Raw genomic sequence first — 20,648 nt, forward strand, 5'->3', positions numbered from 1 at the left:
AATCCGTAGACATTATGTGATTGGGCCGGCACGCAAAGGCAGTGCCTTTAAGGTTTATTGGCGCTCTGTACTTCTCCCTACGTCCGTGTACCACTCCGTACAGCGGCGTTTTAAAAAGTCATAAATTTTACTTTTTGAAACCGATACCGATAATTTTGAAACCGATACCGATAATTTCCGATATTACATTTTAAAGCATTTATCGGCCGATAAAATCGGCAGTCCGATATTATCGGACATCCCTATACACCAGTGAGTCTCAAACCGTGGTACGTGTACGTGTACATTTTTAAGTTTCCTGAGGGAACTCTCCTGAAGGAATCAATAAAGTACTATCTATCTATCTACCTACTACTCATGTTGAGCCAAATAATCACTTAATTAATTATTCAAACACAGTGTTACTGTTCAAACTGTGTGTAATGTTAGTGGCCAAAAATGTACCTGATAAATAAAACCTCTGCCTTGTTTTTCGTGAATACTTAGCCCTACTCCGCTACTATATTTGAATGTAGGGCATTATGTTTTCTGAGGTTGTACTTGGTGAAAAACGTTTAAGAACCATTGCCATACACTATTGATTTTTTTTTTTTCACCACGTCTTCAATCCTCAATTAATTAGTTTCTATTGCATTTTTTTATATTATTTTGTGCAACCTTGCACAATTTTAGAAGCAACCAAACAAGTCATCTGCTGCAGATGCATTTTATGTCAATTGCAGCGTGCTGGCAGGTGCATTAAAAAGAAACATAGGTTAAGTAAAATGTTGTTCCCACGGCAACATATAAGGCTTCATGAAAGTTTGCTTCTGGTGTTATGGTAAGTAACAAATGTGTTATGGTTTAACTTAACACAACAGAAAACAGAGTGAGTCATTTAAGATCCAGGCTAAAAGACCTGTTGACTCTTTATTACTGGTGTTTGTGCACACCAGAAACGGTCAATTATTATACATCAACACGTTTCAAATGTAGCTCGCTATTTGCAGGTCATGCACGTACAGTAGCGGTGTGCTCATATTTTGCTTTATGCAGGCTAAACACGCAAATGATGGGACTTGAACTCGCATTAATTCACACTCACACCCCTGCCTCTTTGTGTTTGTTGGAATAAGTCTCTTAAAAGCCATCAGTTAATCCTTTGATGTTTGCTCAACGCCATAAAAGACTCGCAGGAGTCGTCCGAGGAAGTGCTGAGCTGTGATGCGATGCAGCTTGTCAGTAACTTCCCCGAGCATCCCTGGTACACGCCGAGCGCTAACGACATGTGAGCAAAGAAAAGCACATGTAACATGAATGATATATATACAGTATATAAATATATATATACATATATATATATATATATATATATATATATATATATATATATATATATATATATATATATATATATATATATATATATATATGTATATGTATGTATATATGTATATATGTATGTATGTATATATATATATATATATATATATATATATATATATATATGTATGTATGTATGTATGTATATATATATATATATATATATATATATATATATATATGCATACATACATACAGATCAGTGACGTGCAGTCACTAGAGGCAGGTGAGGCGGGGCCTCACCTGCCATCATGGAAAGAAAAAAAATGTAAAAAGAAACATTTTTTATTAAATTGTTATATGTATCCAGTGATTATACTATAAAGTTATTTTCCATTTAACTTCACCAGTTTTAGATTATTTGTATTCAAAATCACTGAATTTTCACATTTGCCGTTCAAATACTGAGAAGAGACGGTGCGGTGAACAGCAGCCAGTTGAGGCACGTCACTCAGTGCCGCAACATGGATTGCACAATGACTCGGCTAACTGCTGGCCTGCTGTGCAGTGAGACTGTATTGCTATATGAATTATATTATACATTTCCATAGTTTAGTTAGCTAAGGTATATAATGTACAGTGTATTTTGTCAACAACTGTATTTGTGTAAAGTATTTCTTGTGCTGAGCGATCATAAAACGGCTGCAAAAGACGCACTGGCTGAGGCTCGCCTCCTGCACCCCCGCCGTAGAATGCACGGCAACCCCTGACGGGAGTGTTATATCAACTAAAGCCCACACTTAAACTTTCCACGTGCAAGATTGAATCTATTTAAAAAAGTTATTTCATAAGAAGCCAAAAAGTGCAAAAACAATAATGTTCGTGTTGGAGGAGTTGTGAATGACTGCAGGGCCACAACATTAGGTACACCTGCAGACTGCAGGTGTACCTAATTCACAACTCCTCCAACACGAACATTATTGTTTTTGGACTTTTTGGCTTCTTATTAAATAACTTTTGTAACCTATTTTTATGGGCTTTCCTCTTTGTGATGTTAAGTTCCTGTTATGCGCTGTTATACAGTATATGCCTTGAGCTCTTATTTTGAAGGCGCTAAGAGCGGAAGTGATGACATGTTGTAGTGGAGCGAAAGTTTTTGAAAGAAGGTAAATAAAGTGGTCCTTGTGTAAACTGGAGCCTCCGTGTTTGTTATTTTGTAGTTTCATACAGTATAGGCGACATTTATGAACCCTCGGTTACACTTTTTTGAATAGATTCAATCTTGCACGTGGAAAGTTTAAGTGAGGGCTTTAGTTGATATAACACTCTCATCAGGGGGTGCATTAATCCAGCACAACAGCGGCTCATGGACTTATTTTATAAGTAAAGGTAAGACCATAATAACGTTTTTTTTAATTAAATGTGCTTTTTTGTGTGCTACAGTTTGTATGTGTAAAGTTAAAGTTAAGTTAAAGTACCAATGATTGTCACACATACACTAATTGTCACACATACACTAATGAAATGTGTCCTCTGCATTTGACCCATCCCCTTGATCACCCCCTGGGAGGTGAGGGGAGCAGTGGGCAGCAGCGGCGCCGCGCCCGGGAATAATTTTTGGTGATTTAATAACCCCCAATTCCAAGCCTTGATGCTGAGTGCCAAGCAGGGAAGAATGCTGGTATGAGCTTTTAATCATAACCCGTTAACTGCTGCCAATCAAATGGTGAATAAGATAGTCTTTAGGGTTCATATGTTTGTAAATCTGACTGTGATGAAGTCAGTGCCTCACCAGTCATCAACCTCACCGCACGTCACTGATACATATATACATATACATATATATATATATATATATATATATATATATACAGTTGTGTTCAAAAGTTTACATACACTTGTAAAGAACATAATGTCATGGCTGTCTTGAGTCTCCGATCATTTCTACAACTCTTATTTTTTTGTGATAGAGTGATTGGAGCACATACTTGTTGGTCACAAAAAACATTCATGAAGTTTGGTTCTTTTATGAATTTATTATGGGTCTACTGAAAATGTGAGCAAATCAAAAGTATACATACAGTGTCACGTCGGGGTCACGGGGGGGCACCGGAGCCTATCTCAGCTACAATCGGACGGAAGGCGGTGTACACCCTGGACAAGTCGCCACCTCATCGCAGGGCCAATTGCAGTTCATCAAATGAATTGAATTGGAATTCCAAATTGGGAATTTTGCACAATTGTTCTGTCAATCAATCAATCAATCAATCAATCAATCAAACACAACTGCTTTCTCTTCAGGAGAGAACACACAGAAGATAATACAAATTAAAGCTGCAAGCAGCGATGGACGAGACCGACTTTGACGGCACATAAAATCCAAACCGGAGCAGTAATTAAAACTCTTTCGTCAACTTTTAATCAGAAGAGTTCAATCTCTCTCCTGTGCTAGTTTGAAGCCGACATGACAAACGCGCTCAGAGGAGATAATGTTTGAAAAAAGGTGACCGGTTTTTACAAAACTTTGTTTTGAAGGGGGAATTGCATGGTGAAATCCCTAAATTCCTTGCAATAGCTGGTTGAGAAAGGTTTTTCTTAAACTGTTCAACAATTTGCTCACGCATTTGTAGAACAAAGTGGTGACCCTCGCCCCATCCTTGTTTGTGAATGACTGAGCATTTTGTGGAATCTACTTTTATACCCAATCATGGCACCCACCTGTTCCCAATTTGCCTGTTCACCTGTGGGATGTTCCAAATAAGTGTTTGATGAGCATTCCTAACTTTATCAGTATTTATTGCCACCTTTCCCAACTTCTTTGTCACGTGTTGCTGGCATCAAATTCTAAAGTTAATGATTATTTGCAAAAAAAAAAAAAACCTTTATCAGTTTGAACATCAAAAATGTTGTCTTTGTAGCATATTCAACTGAATATGGGTTGAAAATGATTTGCAAATCATTGTATTCCGTTTATATTTACATGTAACACAATTTCCCAACTCATATGGAAACGGGGTTTGTACTATAAAAAGGTCAGTAAATGAATGTGTATATTTGTAAACGCTCTGAAGTGGGAATAGGGTAGGATTAAATAAGCTTTGCTTCTTCCTACTCCTTTTCGGACATGATGTATGCAGAAATGATATGAAATTGTGTGATGTATTATGCTGTAAGTGTGTTCATGTTCGAAATAAACTAAAAGAAAGAAAGACAGGAAGAAAAGTTTATTCATATAGCCCTAAATCACAAGTGTCTCAAAGGGCTGCACAAGTCACAACGACATCCCACGTCACCAGGAACAACAGCAACAATCAGGCTTTGCAACACGCCTTAAAATAAAGCTTGGTGACGGCAAGTGACACGAATGTCATGCTACTCAATGTTGACAAAACGGGCTAAGCTAGGCGGCGCTCGCGCGGTCACCTTCGATTTCTATCTCATGCCATTAATGACATCTGAAGTGGAATGATCACCCCCGCACGGCGTCGCTTCACCGTGCCTTTGGTCTCTCAGACGGGCTTTTATCCCCGATATCATTTCCGATTATTGCGCCGCATAATGCTTTATTATGGAAATAACGAGGGGTGCGTCATGTCGGGCCGCCTGTGAAAGAAAGCGCCGTCTCGAGGACAAGATGAAAGGAGCGTCTGACCTCCAACTCTTAGGACTGCTCTGTGTGAACATTAGCATCACATACGCCTTTTATTCTCTGTGGCCCCCAAATATCATCCAGTGTTTGTGGACCTTTGAGATTCAATTTGTCTTTTTAGCTCTCGAAATACAAACTAATTCAAGAATGTCATTCTTTTAATGGCCGTTAGGGGGTGCTGCAGCATACATTGGACTCTAACACAAACTATAGCTCCAAATTACTTACGTTTTCTATTCATTTAAATTTGAGAAGAAAATTGTCAAATAAAATAAAAAATTATATGTATTAAATTACATTTGATTAAATAAACACTTTTTTAAAAATAAATTAATAAAAATACAAATTTTATATACCGTAATATAGAAATACACAAACATAAAAAATAATAACACAGATCAGTCAAATGAAAAGTGAAACACACACAAAAAATATTAAACAAATTCAATGCTTAACAAACATCAAAAAACTCTGAAAGAAAATATTTTTGTGGGTTTTTAGGGGGCTTTTTTTGGTAACACTTTAGTATGGGGCAGGGGTCGGCAACCCGCGGCTCCGGAGCCGCATGCGGCTCTTTGATCTCTCTGATGCGTCTCAGCAGCTTACTTGCTGAACCCCCCAATTTTCCCGTGAGACTTCCGGATTTCAGTGCCTCTCGCAGAAAACTCCCGGGATAAATATTCACCGATTTTCACCCTTACGGCTATAATAAGGGCGTGCCATGATGGTACAACATTTAGCGCCCTCTACAATCTGTATTAACAGAGTGCCAGCCCAACACTTGTTATTCAATATACATGTTCGGCTTGCACACGTACGTGACAGCAAGGCATACTTGTTCAACAGCCACACAGGTTACACTGACGGTAGTCATATAAAACAACTCTAACACTCTTACTAATAATGCGCCACACTTTGAACCAAAACCAAACAAGGATGACAAACACATTTCGGGAGAACATCTGCACCTTAACACAACATAAACACAACAGCACAAACACCCAGAATCCCATGCAGCCCTGACTCTTCCGTGCTACATTATACACCCCTGCTATCACCAAACCCCGCCCCCACCCCAACCCTGCTCCCTCACACATCAACACCCCCCTCTCTCTCTCTGTGCGTCGTTGAGGTGGGCGGGTTTGGTAGCGGGAAGAGTTAGGACTGCATGGGATTCTGGGTATTTGTCCTGTTGTGTTTATGTTGTATTACGGTGCAGATGTTCTCCCGAAATTTGTTTGTCATTCTTGTTTGGTGTGGGTTCACAGTGTGGCGCATTATTAGTAAGAGTGTTAAAGTTTTTTTTTTTTTTATACCGCCACCGTCAGTGTGACCTGTGTGGTTGTTGACTAAGTATGCCTTGCTGTCACCAACGTGAGCAAGCGGAAGCCCCGTACAACGTGTGGCTGTTCAGGCACGCTGACTGCAGTGGGTGTTATATGCTGTACCATCACGGCACGCATGACGCTGACAAACGCCATTCATTTTAAAACCCGCGTGCCGCACCAGCTTTCAAATTCCACATAAAGGTGTGGGCAGCGTGTCTGATACCCCTGGTTTATACGTAGCACAAAGCAAAAAAAAAAAACCTTTGTATGCAGTGTTATTTCATTTAAAATTTCAAAAAATTCTTGCGGCTCCCATTGCCTTCTATAATTTGTGAAACTGGTCAAAATGGCTCTTTGACTGGTAAAGGTTGCCGACCCCTGGTATGGGGGACCATATTCTAACAAAGACTTAATTTAGAGTTATTTGGACACTAAGTTAAAGTTAAGTTAAAGGTTCAAGGTTCAAGGTTCAACTTTATTGTCCCCGCGGGGAAATTTGTCTTGGGCACAGTGCATCTTTGTGTCACGACTAGAACTATGGCATGGTTTGTTCTCCCGAGGTGCAAGTGATTTGGACCAGACATGGCGTGAAGGTGAATACATGATTTATTTTAACACTATATATCAAAAGGAACAAACTAAAGGTGCGCACAAGGCGGAGGTACAAAACTAGGCTATTGAAAACAAAACTTGCACATAGGCAGAAACTGTGAACAATGAAACAAAAACACTAACTGTGGCATTAATAAACAAAAACTTATTTGGCATGGACTATGAAGTGCGCAGAGGTAAACAGAGTGTGACAGGGGTATGAATCCGGATGTCGCCAGAACGACACACTGAAAACAATGAACTTAAATACTACAGACATGATTAACGAAAACAGGTGCGTGACTCAAAGCGTGAAACAGGTGCGTGACGTGACAGGTGAAAACTAATGGGTTGCTATGGAAACAAGACAAGGGAGTGAAAAGCCAGAAACTAAAGAGTCCAATAACTAAACAAAACAAAACATGACTAATACAAAACATGGTCACACAGACATGACACATTGCTTTCTTAACATACCCAAAAACAACAGAACAAAAAACACAAGCACAGACACAACCACAACCAGACAACTAACATTTAAACATCAGAACATGGAGCTTGATAGACATAGGTGGCACTTTGATGTAGGCATACAATCTACAGTATGGAGATAAAGATAAAGTACCAGTGTGCATTGCACTAGAGCTCATGGATAAAGTGCTATGTGCTAAAAAAGTGCTAACCTATGTATTAACATTCTATTGCACATTGTTGGTCAGCTTAATGGAGGCTAGGACAAATGATAAAGTACCAATGATAGTCACACACACACTAGGTGTGGTGAAATATGTCCTCTGCATTTGACCCATCCCCTTGTTTACCCCCTGGGAGGTGAGGGGAGCAGTGGGCAGCAGCGGTGCCGCGCCCGGGAATCATTTTTGGTGATTTAACCCCAATTCCAACCCTGAGTGCCAAGCAGGGAGGTAATGGGTCCCATTTTTTTATTCTTCGCATTTTTTGGGGACATTTATTTGATAAAACCCAACACCAAGAATAGACATTTGAAAGGCAATTTAAAATAAATAAAGAATAGTGAACAACAGGCTGAATAAGTGTACGTTATATGAGGCATAAATAACCAACTGAGAACGTGCCTGGTATGTTAACGTAACATATTATGGTAAGAGTCATTCAAATAATAACTATAACATATAGAACATTATGGGCCGACAATCCATCAAGCGTTGCGGCTTCGAACTCGTAGTAAAACATTTTGACAGATTTTTGAGTGCCGTGTGTAATGTTCTTTATTTTCAATGAAACATTTAAAGTTTTTGGTGTTGTTTACTGGCGTCATATTGCAGTCTGCACGTATCTCTTATGTGTGACAGCCACTTATCATTTCACCATGTACCAAATAAAATTGATTCGAGGTCGGTAAGCACAACCAGAATTACTCCGTACATTAGGCGCACCTAATAAGGTTGAGTTTTGAGAAAATGAAAGGATTTTAAGTGCGCCTTATAGTCCGGAAAATATGTTACTTGTATAAATCCTTGTTCCCCTTACATTAGAAAACGCTGAATCAAAACATGACCAGGACATATTTCAAGGTGTTCATCCTTTGGAATAACTTTATTCTCATTATTCACTTCGAGCGCCGCTTGACTAATGAGCTCCCAGCCGTCCATTTTTGAGCTTTTCTTTGGCTCCGCATGAATCCAAACCACGTCAAAGGAAAGTCAAACGATATGTGATGAACAGCAATTACCATTTGACGAAAAGTGCTGCCTGAATGATGCAATGCATGAGATGATGTGCAGGCACCCCGCTGTGCAACTCTGCCAGGGCGCATTTTTAATACTTCAAAAAACAAATCATGTACAAATGTTTATATTTTTATGGTATATTTTATTTTATTTTGCTATGTACTAAAAGACGAACCATAAAAACAGAAAAACTGTGTATTAAATATATCATCTTCATTTTCATTCAAAGTCCACCTAAAGAAAATTCATTATAAATGATAAATGATAAATGGGTTGTACTTGTATAGCGCTTTTCTACCTTCAAGGTACTCAAAGCGCTTTGACACTACTTCCACATTTACCCATTCACACACACATTCACACACTGATGGAGGGAGCTGCCATGCAAGGCGCTAACCAGCACCCATCAGGAGCAAGGGTGAAGTGTCTTGCTCAGGACACAACGGACATGACGAGGTTGGTACTAGGTGGGGATTGAACCAGGGACCCTCGGGTCGCGCACGGCCATTCTCCCACTGCGCCACGCCGTCCCTTGGTTGAATTGGTTGAAAATGTTTTGCACAGCATGAGCATTAACATGTGATCTTTTTTTTACGATTTTGAAATGACCCTGGTGGTGGTTGATATGTTTTGCAGGGGTAACTTACAGTATTTGCAATACTCATTTGACTTTTTCTAACTCCTAATTCTGACTGCTCTGCTCAAAACCTTGTTTTTACTTCCTTCCACGTGCACTCTAAAAAGCTGCCATATTTTAGTAGTTTTAGTAATAAATATGTGTCAGAGGTGCCACAATAGTCTACAAACCCCGTTTCCATATGAGTTGGGAAATTGTGTTAGATGTAAATGTAAACGGAATACAATGATTTGCAAATCATTTTCAACCCATATTCAGTTGAATGCACTACAAAGACAACATATTTGATGTTCAAACTCATAAACTTTTTTTTTTTTTTTGCAAATAATAGTTAACTTAGAATCTCATGGCTGCAACACGTGCCAAAGTAGTTGGGAAAGGGCATGTTCACCACTGTGTTACATGGCCTTTCCTTTTAACAACACTCAGTAAACGTTTGGGAATTGAGGAGACACATTTTTTAAGCTTCTCAGGTGGAATTCTTTCCCATTCTTGCTTGATGTACAGCTTAAGTTGTTCAACAGTCCGGGGGTCTCCGTTGTGCTATTTTAGGCTTCATAATGCGCGACACATTTTCAATGAGAGACAGGTCTGGACTACAGGCAGGCCAGTCTAGTACCCGCACTCTTTTACTATGAAGCCACGTTGATGTAACACGTGGCTTGGCATTGTCTTGCTGAAATAAGCAGGGGCGTCCATGGTAACGTTGCTTGGATGGCAACATATGTTGCTCAAAAACCTGTATGTACCTCTCAGAATTAATGGCGCCTTCACAGATGTGTAAGTTACCCATGTCTTGGGCACTAATACACCCCCATACCATCACAGATGCTGGCTTTTCAACTTTGCGCCTATAACAATCCGGATGGTTCTTTTCCTCTTTGGTCCGGAGGACACGACGTCCACAGTTTCCAAAAACAATTTGAAATGTGGACTCGTCAGACCACAGAACACTTTTTTCCACTTTGTATCAGTCCATCTTAGATGAGCTCAGGCCCAGCGAAGCCGACGGCGTTTCTGGGTGTTGTTGATAAACGGTTTTCGCCTTGCATAGGAGAGTTTTAACTTGTACTTACAAATGTAGCGATCAACTGTAGTTACTGATAGTGGGTTTCTGAAGTGTTCCTGAGCCCATGTGGTGATATCCTTTACACACTGATGTCGCTTGTTGATGCAGTACAGCCTGAGGGATCGAAGGTCACGGGCTTAGCTGCTTACGTGCAGTGATTTCTCCAGATTCTCTGAACCCTTTGATGATATTACGGACCGTAGATGGTGAAATTCCTAAATTCCTTGCAATAGCTGGTTGAGAAAGGTTTTTCTTAAACTGTTCAACAATCTGCTCACACATTTGTTGGCAAAGTGGTGACCCTTGCCCCATCCTTGTTTGTGAATGACTGAGCATTTCATGGAATCTACTTTTATACCCAATCATGGCACCCACCTGTTCCCAATTTGCCTGTTCACCTGTGGGATGTTCCAAATAAGTGTTTGATGAGCATTCCTCAACTTTATCAGTATTTATTGCCACCTTTCCCAACTTCTTTGTCACGTGTTGCTGGCATCAAATTCTAAAGTTAACGATTATTTGAAAAAAAAAAAAAAAGTTTTTCAGTTTGAACATCAAATATGTTGTCTTTGTAGCATATTCAACTGAATATGGGTTTTGCAAATCATTGTATTCCCTTTATATTTGCATCTAACACAATTTCCCAACTCATATGGAAACGGGGTTTGTATTGGAAGTGTGTAGTCCAAACTTTAGCTACGATGCGGGAATTGTGTCTGTGGAGGCAGGTGTAAGTCAGCGCTGCCTGTAGGAGGAAAAGTCACCGCCGCTGTCCATGGTACTGAGTAGGAGCACCAGCATGTGCTGATGGCGAGACACAGCTGGCAGGTGATTAGATTTCACAGGTGGTACGTGTTAATCTATTCATCTGTTGCCTTTAACAGTAAGCAGCCGGGAGCAGAGCGGGAGAGAGGATTGAGAGTGATGGCAACGTCACGACAGGCCGAAAAACACTTTGAAAAATCTTGTTAAAAACATTAAAACTTTGTTAAACCTGCACGCTTGGCTCTTGTGCCGTGTCTACAGTGGAGCTGCTAGGAAGCGACTTCCACAGTGTCCATCTGGAAACACGGCATTTTGTGTGTCTGGAGCTTTTTTGCTAATGGGCTGTTTGTGTGTTCGTCTCCGAGGAAGCGCTAGTGCAGGCCTGGGCAATTATTTTGACCCGGGGGGGGCCAACTTCAGAAAAAAAAAAAGTGTCTGGGGGCCGGTATATCTGATTTTTAGGTACACTAATGCAAAACCTCACAATAATGTCTGATTGAATGCTAAAAACTAAAGATGTCCGATAATGGCTTTTTTGCCGATATCCGATATTCCGATATTGTCCAACTCTTAATTACCGATTCCGATATCAACCGATACCGATATATACAGTCGTGGAATTCACACATTATTATGCCTAATTTTGTTGTGATGCCCCGCTGGATGCATTAAATAATGTAACAAGGTTTTCCAAAATAAATCAACCCAAGTTATGGAGAAAAAAAAATGCCAACATGGCACTGCCATATTTATTATTGAAGTCACAAAGTGCATTATTTTTTTAACATGCCTCAAAACAGCAGCTTGGAATTTGGGACATGCTCTCCCTGAGCATTCAAGGAGGTTGAGGTGGGCGGAGTTGGGGGGGCGGGGGGTCGGGGGTAGCGGGGGGTGTATATTGTAGCGTCCCGGAAGAGTTAGTGCTGCAAGGGGTTCTGGGTATTTGTTCTGTTGTGTTTATGTTGTGTTACGGTGCGGATGTTCTCCCGAAATGTGTTTGCCATTCTTGTTTGGTGTGGGTTCACAGTGTGGCGCATATTTGTAACAGTGTTAAAGTTGTTTATACAGCCACCCTCAGTGTGAACTGTATGGCTGTTGACCAAGTATGCTTTGCATTCACTTGTGTGTGTGAAAAGACGTAGATATTATGTGATTGGGCAGTGCTTTTAAGGTTTATTGGCGCTCTGTACTTCTCCCTACGTCCGTGTACACAACGGCGTTTTAAAAAGTCATACATTTTACTTTTTGAAACCGATACCGATAATTTCCGATAATACATTTTAAAGCATTTATTGGCCGATAATATCGGCAGTCCGATATTATCGGACGTATCTACTAAAAACGTTATGACGGGGAAAAAAATGGAATGGAATTTTATTTTGTTTTACTGAATGAGACACCCAGAATGTACATGAAAATAAAGAATGTGGGGTTTACAATATTAACTATGAAGGATAAAACACTGAATATTGACAACATATGAATGTCATCACCCCTCCTCATGGACATATTTTACAATCAAGCGAAACGTGAGAAAAATGCAACAAACACAGCAAAATATGAACGGGATGGGTAAAAAACTAACAAAAAAAAAAACACCAATAGCTGATATAGCTGATATAACTCTAAGTTTAAGAACTTTGTTGTAAAATCTCCTTCTTCGTCACATTTCAGGCTGACCGCTCTGGAAACACTCTGTGGAAATGCTCCCCACCCACACTGCTTGGTGCCTCGTCTGAGCTGCTGTGACTTAGATTACCATAGTATGCAAAAACGCAGAATCCAACCATTGAAATACTTTGTATAGTTCAAGACTTACGATCATTTGAAAACATCATAATGACAGCTACAGTTTCCATCTTAAAGATCTAAAAGAATTTGGGGGGAATGTCCAGCGGGCCAGTTTGAAAAGCTTAACGAGCCGAATGCGGCCCTCAGGCCTTAATTTGCCCAGGTCTGCGCAAGTGTGTACTTTCTCCACTTTTCACATATGAACGAAAGAACCAAAGAAACTGAACAGAAATATAAAATGTACAAAAATAAGTCAACACAAATAATAAAGCACAGCAAAAGAACACATTTATGTAACCTATTACAACAACATAAAAATAGCATCCAGGGTACGTGGAAAGTTTTAAATGGTGTCATTAAAAAAACATGACGAATAAGGAACATCCAAGCTATTTCATAGAAAATAATCAAACTATAAATGGCCCTAAGGAAATAATGGATGCTTTTAACACCTTCTTTGTGAATGTTTGACCCAATTTAGCAAATTAAATTGTACAACCCGAAAACAGTGTCAAATTTAATGAACAAACCATTAAAAGCAACTTAGAATCGTGTTTCCTTGCTCCTGTTCATGAAAGTGTGGGGTGTATTTTGTAGCGTCCTGGAAGAGTTAGTGCTGCAAAGGGTTCTGGGTATTTGTTCTGTTGTGTTTATGTTGTGTTACGGTGCGGATATTCTCCCGAAATGTGTTTGTCATTCTTGTTTGGTGTGGATTCACAGTGTAGCGTATGTTTCTAACAACCCGGGCACCCTCAGTGTAACCTGTATCGCTGTTGACCAACTATATCTTGCATTCACTTGTGTGTGCGGACAGAAGCCGCACATATCCCTGTGACTGGGCCGGCACGTTGTTAGAATGGATGAAAAGAGGACGTTAAAGCCACCCTCAGTGTAAACTGTATCGCTGTTGACCAACTATGTCTTGCATTCACTTGTGTGTGCGGACAGAAGCCGCACATATCCCTGTGACTGGGCAGGCACGTTGTTAGAATGGATGAAAAGAGGACGTTAAAGGCAGTGCCTTTAAGGCACGCCCCCAAGCCTGTGGTCCGGGTGGACTACGAGATATAATGACTGAAGAACACCTTTGTTCGATAATGAAGGTTGCCTCAGCTCAAAGCCTGAGCCATGACATTAATGAACTAGCATCCAAGAAAAGATGGCAGGTATCTGGCTTGGGCACATCACATTAGATCAGTGTGTTGCAAACTGAGCAGTTTAAAGTCCTGAATGGTTGGTTTATTCATTGTTATTTTATTTTCAAATTTATTAGCCTGTGGAAAAAGTTAATGTTGATATTTACCTCAGAAGGCTGCAAATAGAAAAGAGGCATTCAATGTTTATTTAAATTGTATTTGATATGCCACTGATATTTTTGTATTATTATTAGTATTATTTGAAATTCGATTTTGCATGTCACTATAAAGTTATATAAGCCTTGCTTGTTCAATATTCATTGCAAAACTTGTTTGGGTCCCTATTAAAAGGTTAATTTGTTCAACCTTGGCCCGCGGTGTCAGGACTAGGACTTTGGCGTGGTTTGTTCTCCCGTGGTGCAAATGATTTGGACCAGACATGGCGTGAAGGTGAAGACATATTTAATTTTACTATAACAAAAAGAACTAACTAAAGGCGCGCACAAGGCGGAAGTACAAACTTGACTAACGAAACATAGACTTGCACGTGGGCAAAAAACTATGGACATGAACAAAAGTCGCTAACTGTGGCATGAATAGAAAAAACTTACTTGACATGGCATGAAGTGCGCAGAGGTAAACAGAGTGAGAAGCAGAAAGTCAGGGGTATGATGTCGCCAGGGAGACTTCCTGGCAACAATGGGTTTAAATAATAGTGACATGATTAAAGACAGGTGCGTGAGTCGTGAGGGCAGGTGAAAACTAATGGGCTGCTATGGTGACAAACAAGAGTGCACAATGAGTCCAAACGTGGAACAGGTGAAACTAATGGGTAACCATGGAAACAAGACAAGGGAGTGAAAAGCCAGAAACTAAAGAGTCCAACAACTAAACTAAACAAAACATGATTACACAGACATGACACGCGGCTTTGTTCAGTTTTAAATGTTGGCCCACTCTGTATTTGAGTTTGACACCCCTGCTGTAGAGAGTGAACTCCACATACTAAAGCAGTGGTTTGATGTCAATAAACTATCAATCAACCTAAATAAAACAAAATATATCATTTTTGGAAATAGGAAAAATAACATACAGTTTCACATAAGAATTGATGATATAGAGATAGAAAGGGAATCTTTATAGATGGTAAATTAAATTGGAAACTGTACATAAATATACTCAAGACAAAGATGGCAAAATTATTGCTATGTTGCATAAAATTAAAAACTCTGTAAATCAAAAAATCTTAACATGTTATATAATTATTTTGTACTCCCATATCTTAATTATTGTGTTGAAATCTGGGGTAACAATTCTAAATCAAACATCAACTCTATGTTCTTACTTCAAAAGAAAACCATTAGAATTGTAAATTATGCGGATTATCACGACCATACCAATGCTCTGTTTATTAAATTAAAAACATTAAAACTGCACGATCTTGTTGACCTCAACACTGCTATTGTGACGTACAAAGCTCATAACCACACGCTGCCTGGGTGTCTACAGGAGAGGTTCAAACCTAGGGAGAGTCCCTATGACCTCAGAGGTTCAGCTGTCTTTCAGAAAGCAAACATAAGAACGAGCTCAAATAGTAGATGTGTTTCTGTCAGGGGGGGTTCATCTGTGGAACAGCTTGGATGATTCCTTAAAATGTTCCAGTTCCATTCACACAGCAAAGAAATAGTAGTAGTTAGGGCTGCAGAATCCCATGCAGCCCTAACTCTTCCGGGATACATTATACACCCCCGCTACCAAACCCCGCCCACCTCAACCGACGCACAGAGAGGGGGGGGGTTGGTGGTAGCAGGGGTGTATAATGTAGCCCGGAAGAGTTAGGGCTGAATGGGATTCTGGGTATTTGTCCTGTTGTGTTTATGTTGTGTTAAGGTGCAGATGTTCTCCCGAAATGTGTTTGTCATTGTTGTTTGATTTTGGTTCAAAGTGTGGCGCATTATTAGTAAGAGTGTTAAAGTTGTTTTATATGGCCACCGTCAGTGTAACCTGTGTGGCTGTTGACCAAGTATGCCTTACTGTCACTTATGTGTGCAAGCAGAACATGTATATTGTATAACAAGTGTAGGGCTGGCACTCTGTTAATACAGATTGTAGAGGGCGCCAAATGTTGTACCATCATGGCACGCCCTTATTATAGCCGCAAGGGTGAAAGTCTGTGGATATTAATCCCGGGAGTTTTCTGCGAGAGGCACTGAAATCCGGAAGTCTCACGGGAAAATTGGGGGGGTCAGCAAGTAAGCTGCTGAGCCGCATCAGAGTGATCAAAGAGCCGCCGGAGCCGCGGGTTACCGACCCCTGTTCTAGATTATAGATCATGCCTCTCACCAAGATAGTAGAAGGATGTGGTCATAAACCGAGAAGTTGGTCAACTTTGACATGAAACTTATACCCGGAAATGGTGAGAAAGACACAAAAAGAGGGTTTTTTTGCGGCAACTTTTTCTTTCAACCTTCCGTGAGCATTGTGATTAATTCTTCATCTAAACAGGAAGATGTGAACATCCTGTGCTTGACTTACAAAAGGAAGTGCAGGTCCCCTTCAATGATCAAACTTACAGCTCCCATGTTCGTAGCTGAGGGATAGTTCGCAAAGATTTATTTTAAGATGTTTAGCAAAGCCTTGTTTCGTCCAATGTTTGTTTTTGTTTTGCATCAGTGAGCTTTGATAAGACGGTATAGTTCTTGACCGTGGTTGTTGGTTATAGAGGTGCCCAACTACAGCGTTTTTGGGTGGTTTGGTATAGTTTTGGGTTTTTACGACAGTCGAACTTGACTACCCCTCAATCCAGTCAAAAGAACAATCATCCAAAGCAAGCGGAGCAAAAACCACACACTGTTACCAATAGTCTGTCTCTTTCTTCCTGTCAACAGGATGGCCGTTTGGAAGCCTGGTGTGCAAAATGAGCGGCATGGTTCAAGGCATCTCCGTGTCTGCTTCCGTCTTCACTCTGGTGGCGATCGCAGTGGACAGGTACCTTGGCCAGGCACACATGAACACCAGGACACTGTGCATGCTCCCTCTGTCTAGTAATTGCCCTTCGCCAACCAAACAGAGCTACTGTCAGGAGGTATGAGTCACGTACTGGGCTTACAAATCTTCAAAAGCTCCCAGTGGTCGTATTCGTATTGTGACTCATGTTTTTTTTTTTGCGGGATAGAACAACTACAAACCCCGTTTCCATTTGAGTTGGGAAATTGTGTTAGATGTAAATACAAACGGAATACAATGATTTGCAAATCATTTTCAACCCATATTCAGTTCAATATGCTCCAAAGATTACATATTTGATGTTCCTACTGATACACTTTTTTTTTTTTTGCAAATAATCATTAACTTTAGAATTTGATGCCAACAACACGTGACAAAGAAGTTGGGAAAGGTGGCAATAAATACTGATAAAGTTGAGGAATGCTCATCAAACACTTATTTGGAACATCCCACAGGTGAACAGGCACATTGGGAACAGGTGGGTGCCATGATTGGGTATAAAAGTAGATTCCATGAAATGCTCAGTCATTCACAAACAAGGATGGGGCGAGGGTCACCACTTTGTCAACAAATGCGTGAGCAAATTGTTGAACAGTTTAAGAAAAACCTTTCTCAACCAGCTATTGCAAGGAATTTAGGAATTTCACCATCTACGGTCCGTAATATAATCAAAGGGTTCAGAGAATCTGGAGAAATCACTGCACGTAAGCAGCTAAGCGTGTGACCTTCGATCCCTCAGGCTGTACTGCATCAACAAGCGACATCAGTGTGTAAAGGATATCACCCCATGGGCTCAGAAACCCACTGTCAGTAACTACAGTTGGTCGCTACATCTGTAAGTGCAAGTTAAAACTCTCCTATGCAAGACGAAAACCGTTTATCAACAACACCCAGAAACGCCGTCGGCTTCGCTGGGCCTGAGCTCATCTAAGATGGACTGATACAAAGTGGAAAAAAGTGTTCTGTGGTCTGACGAGTCCACATTTCAAATTGTTTTTGGAAACTGTGGACGTCGTGTCCTCCGGACCAAAGAGGAAAAGAACCATCCGGATTGTTATAGGCGCAAAGTTGAAAAGCCTGCATGTGTGATGGTATGGGGGTGTATTAGTGCCCAAGACATGGGTAACTTACATATCTGTGAAGGCACCATTAATGCTGAAAGGTACATACAGGTTTGGAGCAACATATGTTGCCATCCAAGCAACGTTACCATGGACGCCCCTGCTTATTTCAGCAAGACAATGCCGAGCCATGTGTGGCCTAGTGGCCTAGTGGTTAGAGTGTCCGCCCTGAGATCGGTAGGTTGTGGGTTCAAACCCCGGCCGAGTCATACCAAAGACTATAAAAATGGGACCCATTACCTCCCTGCTTGGCACTCAGTATCAAGGGTTGGAATTGGGGGTTAAATCACCAAAAATGATTCCCGGGCGCGGCCACCGCTGCTGCCCACTGCTCCCCTCACCTCTCAGGGGGTGATCAAGGGTGATGGGTTAAATGCAGAGAATAATTTTGCCACACCTAGTGTGTGTGTGACAATCATTGGTACTTTAACTTTTAACTTTAACTTTACATCAATGTGGCTTCATAGTAAAAGAGTGCGGGTACTAGACTGGCCTGCCTGTAGTCCAGACCTGTCTCCCATTGAAAATGTGTGGCGCATTATGAAGCCTAAAATACCACAACGGAGACCCCGGACTGTTGAACAACTTAAGCTGAACATCAAGCAAGAATGGGAAATAATTCCACCTGAGAAGCTTAAAAATTGTGTCTCCTCAGTTCCCAAACGTTTACTGAGTGTTGTTAAAAAGAAAGGCCATGTAACACAGTGGTGAACATGCCCTTTCCAAACTACTTTGGCACGTGTTGCAGCCATGAAATTCTAAGTTAATTATTATTTGCAGAAAAAATAAAGTTTATGAGTTTGAACATCTAATATCTTGTCTTTGCAGTGCATTCAATTGAATATGGGTTGAAAAGGATTTGCAAATCATTGTATTCCGTTTATATTTACATCTAACACAATTCCCCAACTCATATGGAAACGGGGTTTGTATAAGTCTAATTTAGAGAGTGCAGACCACCGCCATGCAAACACTATATTCCAACAGTGAAGAATCTTTTAAACAAATCTCAAATTCAGACTGATCCAGATTACCTTTAAAACGTAATCACAAATCCCATTTCTGACAATTATTGAACCTTTTATCAAAACCCACCAATAAGCTTTTGAGCTATGTTGCAAACTAACAGACAGACAGGAAGAAACAAACCCCTGGCAAAGATAATTAATCCAAGGATAATTGAAATTGCCATGTCTGTTTTGTTTCTCTGTCGCTCCCAAACAGGCTGCAGGAGAGTTCACTGTTTTCCTCGGTGTCAGCAGCTGGGCGCTTTGACTTTATAGCGAAAAAAAACAAAAAACAGAATGAACCCCTCTTACAGTCTCTTTGTCTCTGTGGATGGAGGCGCAGTTGCTGGCATGAACACACAGAGAATTTCAGCCTCGTACTGTAGAAATGGTCTCGAAAATCTTATCACATTCCCTCTTATCACATTCCCTTTTTAGACATTTACCAAAGTTTCCTAAGATTTTCCCATAATTGTTTGATCAATCAGAGTCAGAAATACTTTAATAATCCCCGAGGGGAAATGAAGATTTTCAGCACAAGATCAGACAAGCATTACAGGGAGACAGAACAGGATCACTGACAGGTCTGTCAACTTCCGGTGCCCCCTTACAAAAAAGGTGAGTAACAGGTAAACGCTGGGGAAGGAAGTGGGGGAGAAAAAAAAAAATTCAGTCTAAGCCTGGGCCCCTGAAGAAGGGGTCCAGACTGAGACCAAGGGAGAAAAAAAGCTCATAGACATAGCACACATTAGCATGTGTGTAAGAGGGAAACATCAAACATCAAAGAACACAAAGGACATTAAAGAATTGAAAGAGCAGAGCTGATGCAACCAGCCATTTCTACATACAGCTACAAAAGTAAACAACAAAAAAACAAAAAAAAACATATACACTGTAGTGCATACTTGCCAACCCTCCCGGATTTTCCAGGAGACTCCCGAAATTCAGCGCCTCTCCCGAAAACCTCCCGGGACAAATTTTCTTCCGAAAATCTCCAGAAATTCAGGCGGACCTGAGTGACGTGTCGACAGCCTGTTTTCACGTCCGCTTTCCCACAATATAAACAGCGTGCCTGCCCAATCACGTTATAACTGTAGAATGATCGAGGGCGAGTTCTTGGTTTCTTATGTGGGTTTATTGTTAGGCAGTTTCATTAACGTCCTCCCAGCGCGATAACAACACACAACAACAGCAGTCACGTTTTTGTCTACCGTAAAGCAGTTCGTCTGCCGTAAACAGCAATGTAGTGACACTCTTAAACAGGACAATACTGCCATCTACTGTACATGCATATGTGACAATAACATGTAGGGCTTTTAGAGAGTGCAGTGCACAACAAGGAGACGAAGCAGAATGCATCATCAGAGAAGGTGTTCAGCATGGTTAGAAAAATAGTGACAGAGAATAGAACAAGGATGGACAATTCAACCCTTAACTCAACAATAAGTAGATGAGTGTTATGTGTGTGTATATGTGTAAATAAATGAACACTGAAATTCAAGTATTTCTCTTATTTTTATATATATATATATATATA

The 20,648-nt window shown here is 40.5% G+C and overlaps 1 protein-coding gene across 2 annotated transcripts in view; it reads left to right on the forward strand.

Moving 5' to 3' along the window:
* The window catches only part of npffr2a (neuropeptide FF receptor 2a), a 214,176-nt gene that overhangs the window by 165,810 nt on the left and 27,718 nt on the right, over window positions 1-20,648 (forward strand). For both annotated transcript variants that reach the window (XM_061980413.1, XM_061980412.1), the window contains one exon: window positions 16,866-16,965. In XM_061980413.1, coding sequence (XP_061836397.1) covers window positions 16,866-16,965 — 100 coding nt within the window. The remainder of the gene's footprint in view (window positions 1-16,865; window positions 16,966-20,648) is intronic.

Source organism: Nerophis lumbriciformis, linkage group LG20 (genome assembly GCF_033978685.3).
Source record: "Nerophis lumbriciformis linkage group LG20, RoL_Nlum_v2.1, whole genome shotgun sequence".
In the NCBI taxonomy this organism is placed as follows: domain Eukaryota; kingdom Metazoa; phylum Chordata; class Actinopteri; order Syngnathiformes; family Syngnathidae; genus Nerophis; species Nerophis lumbriciformis.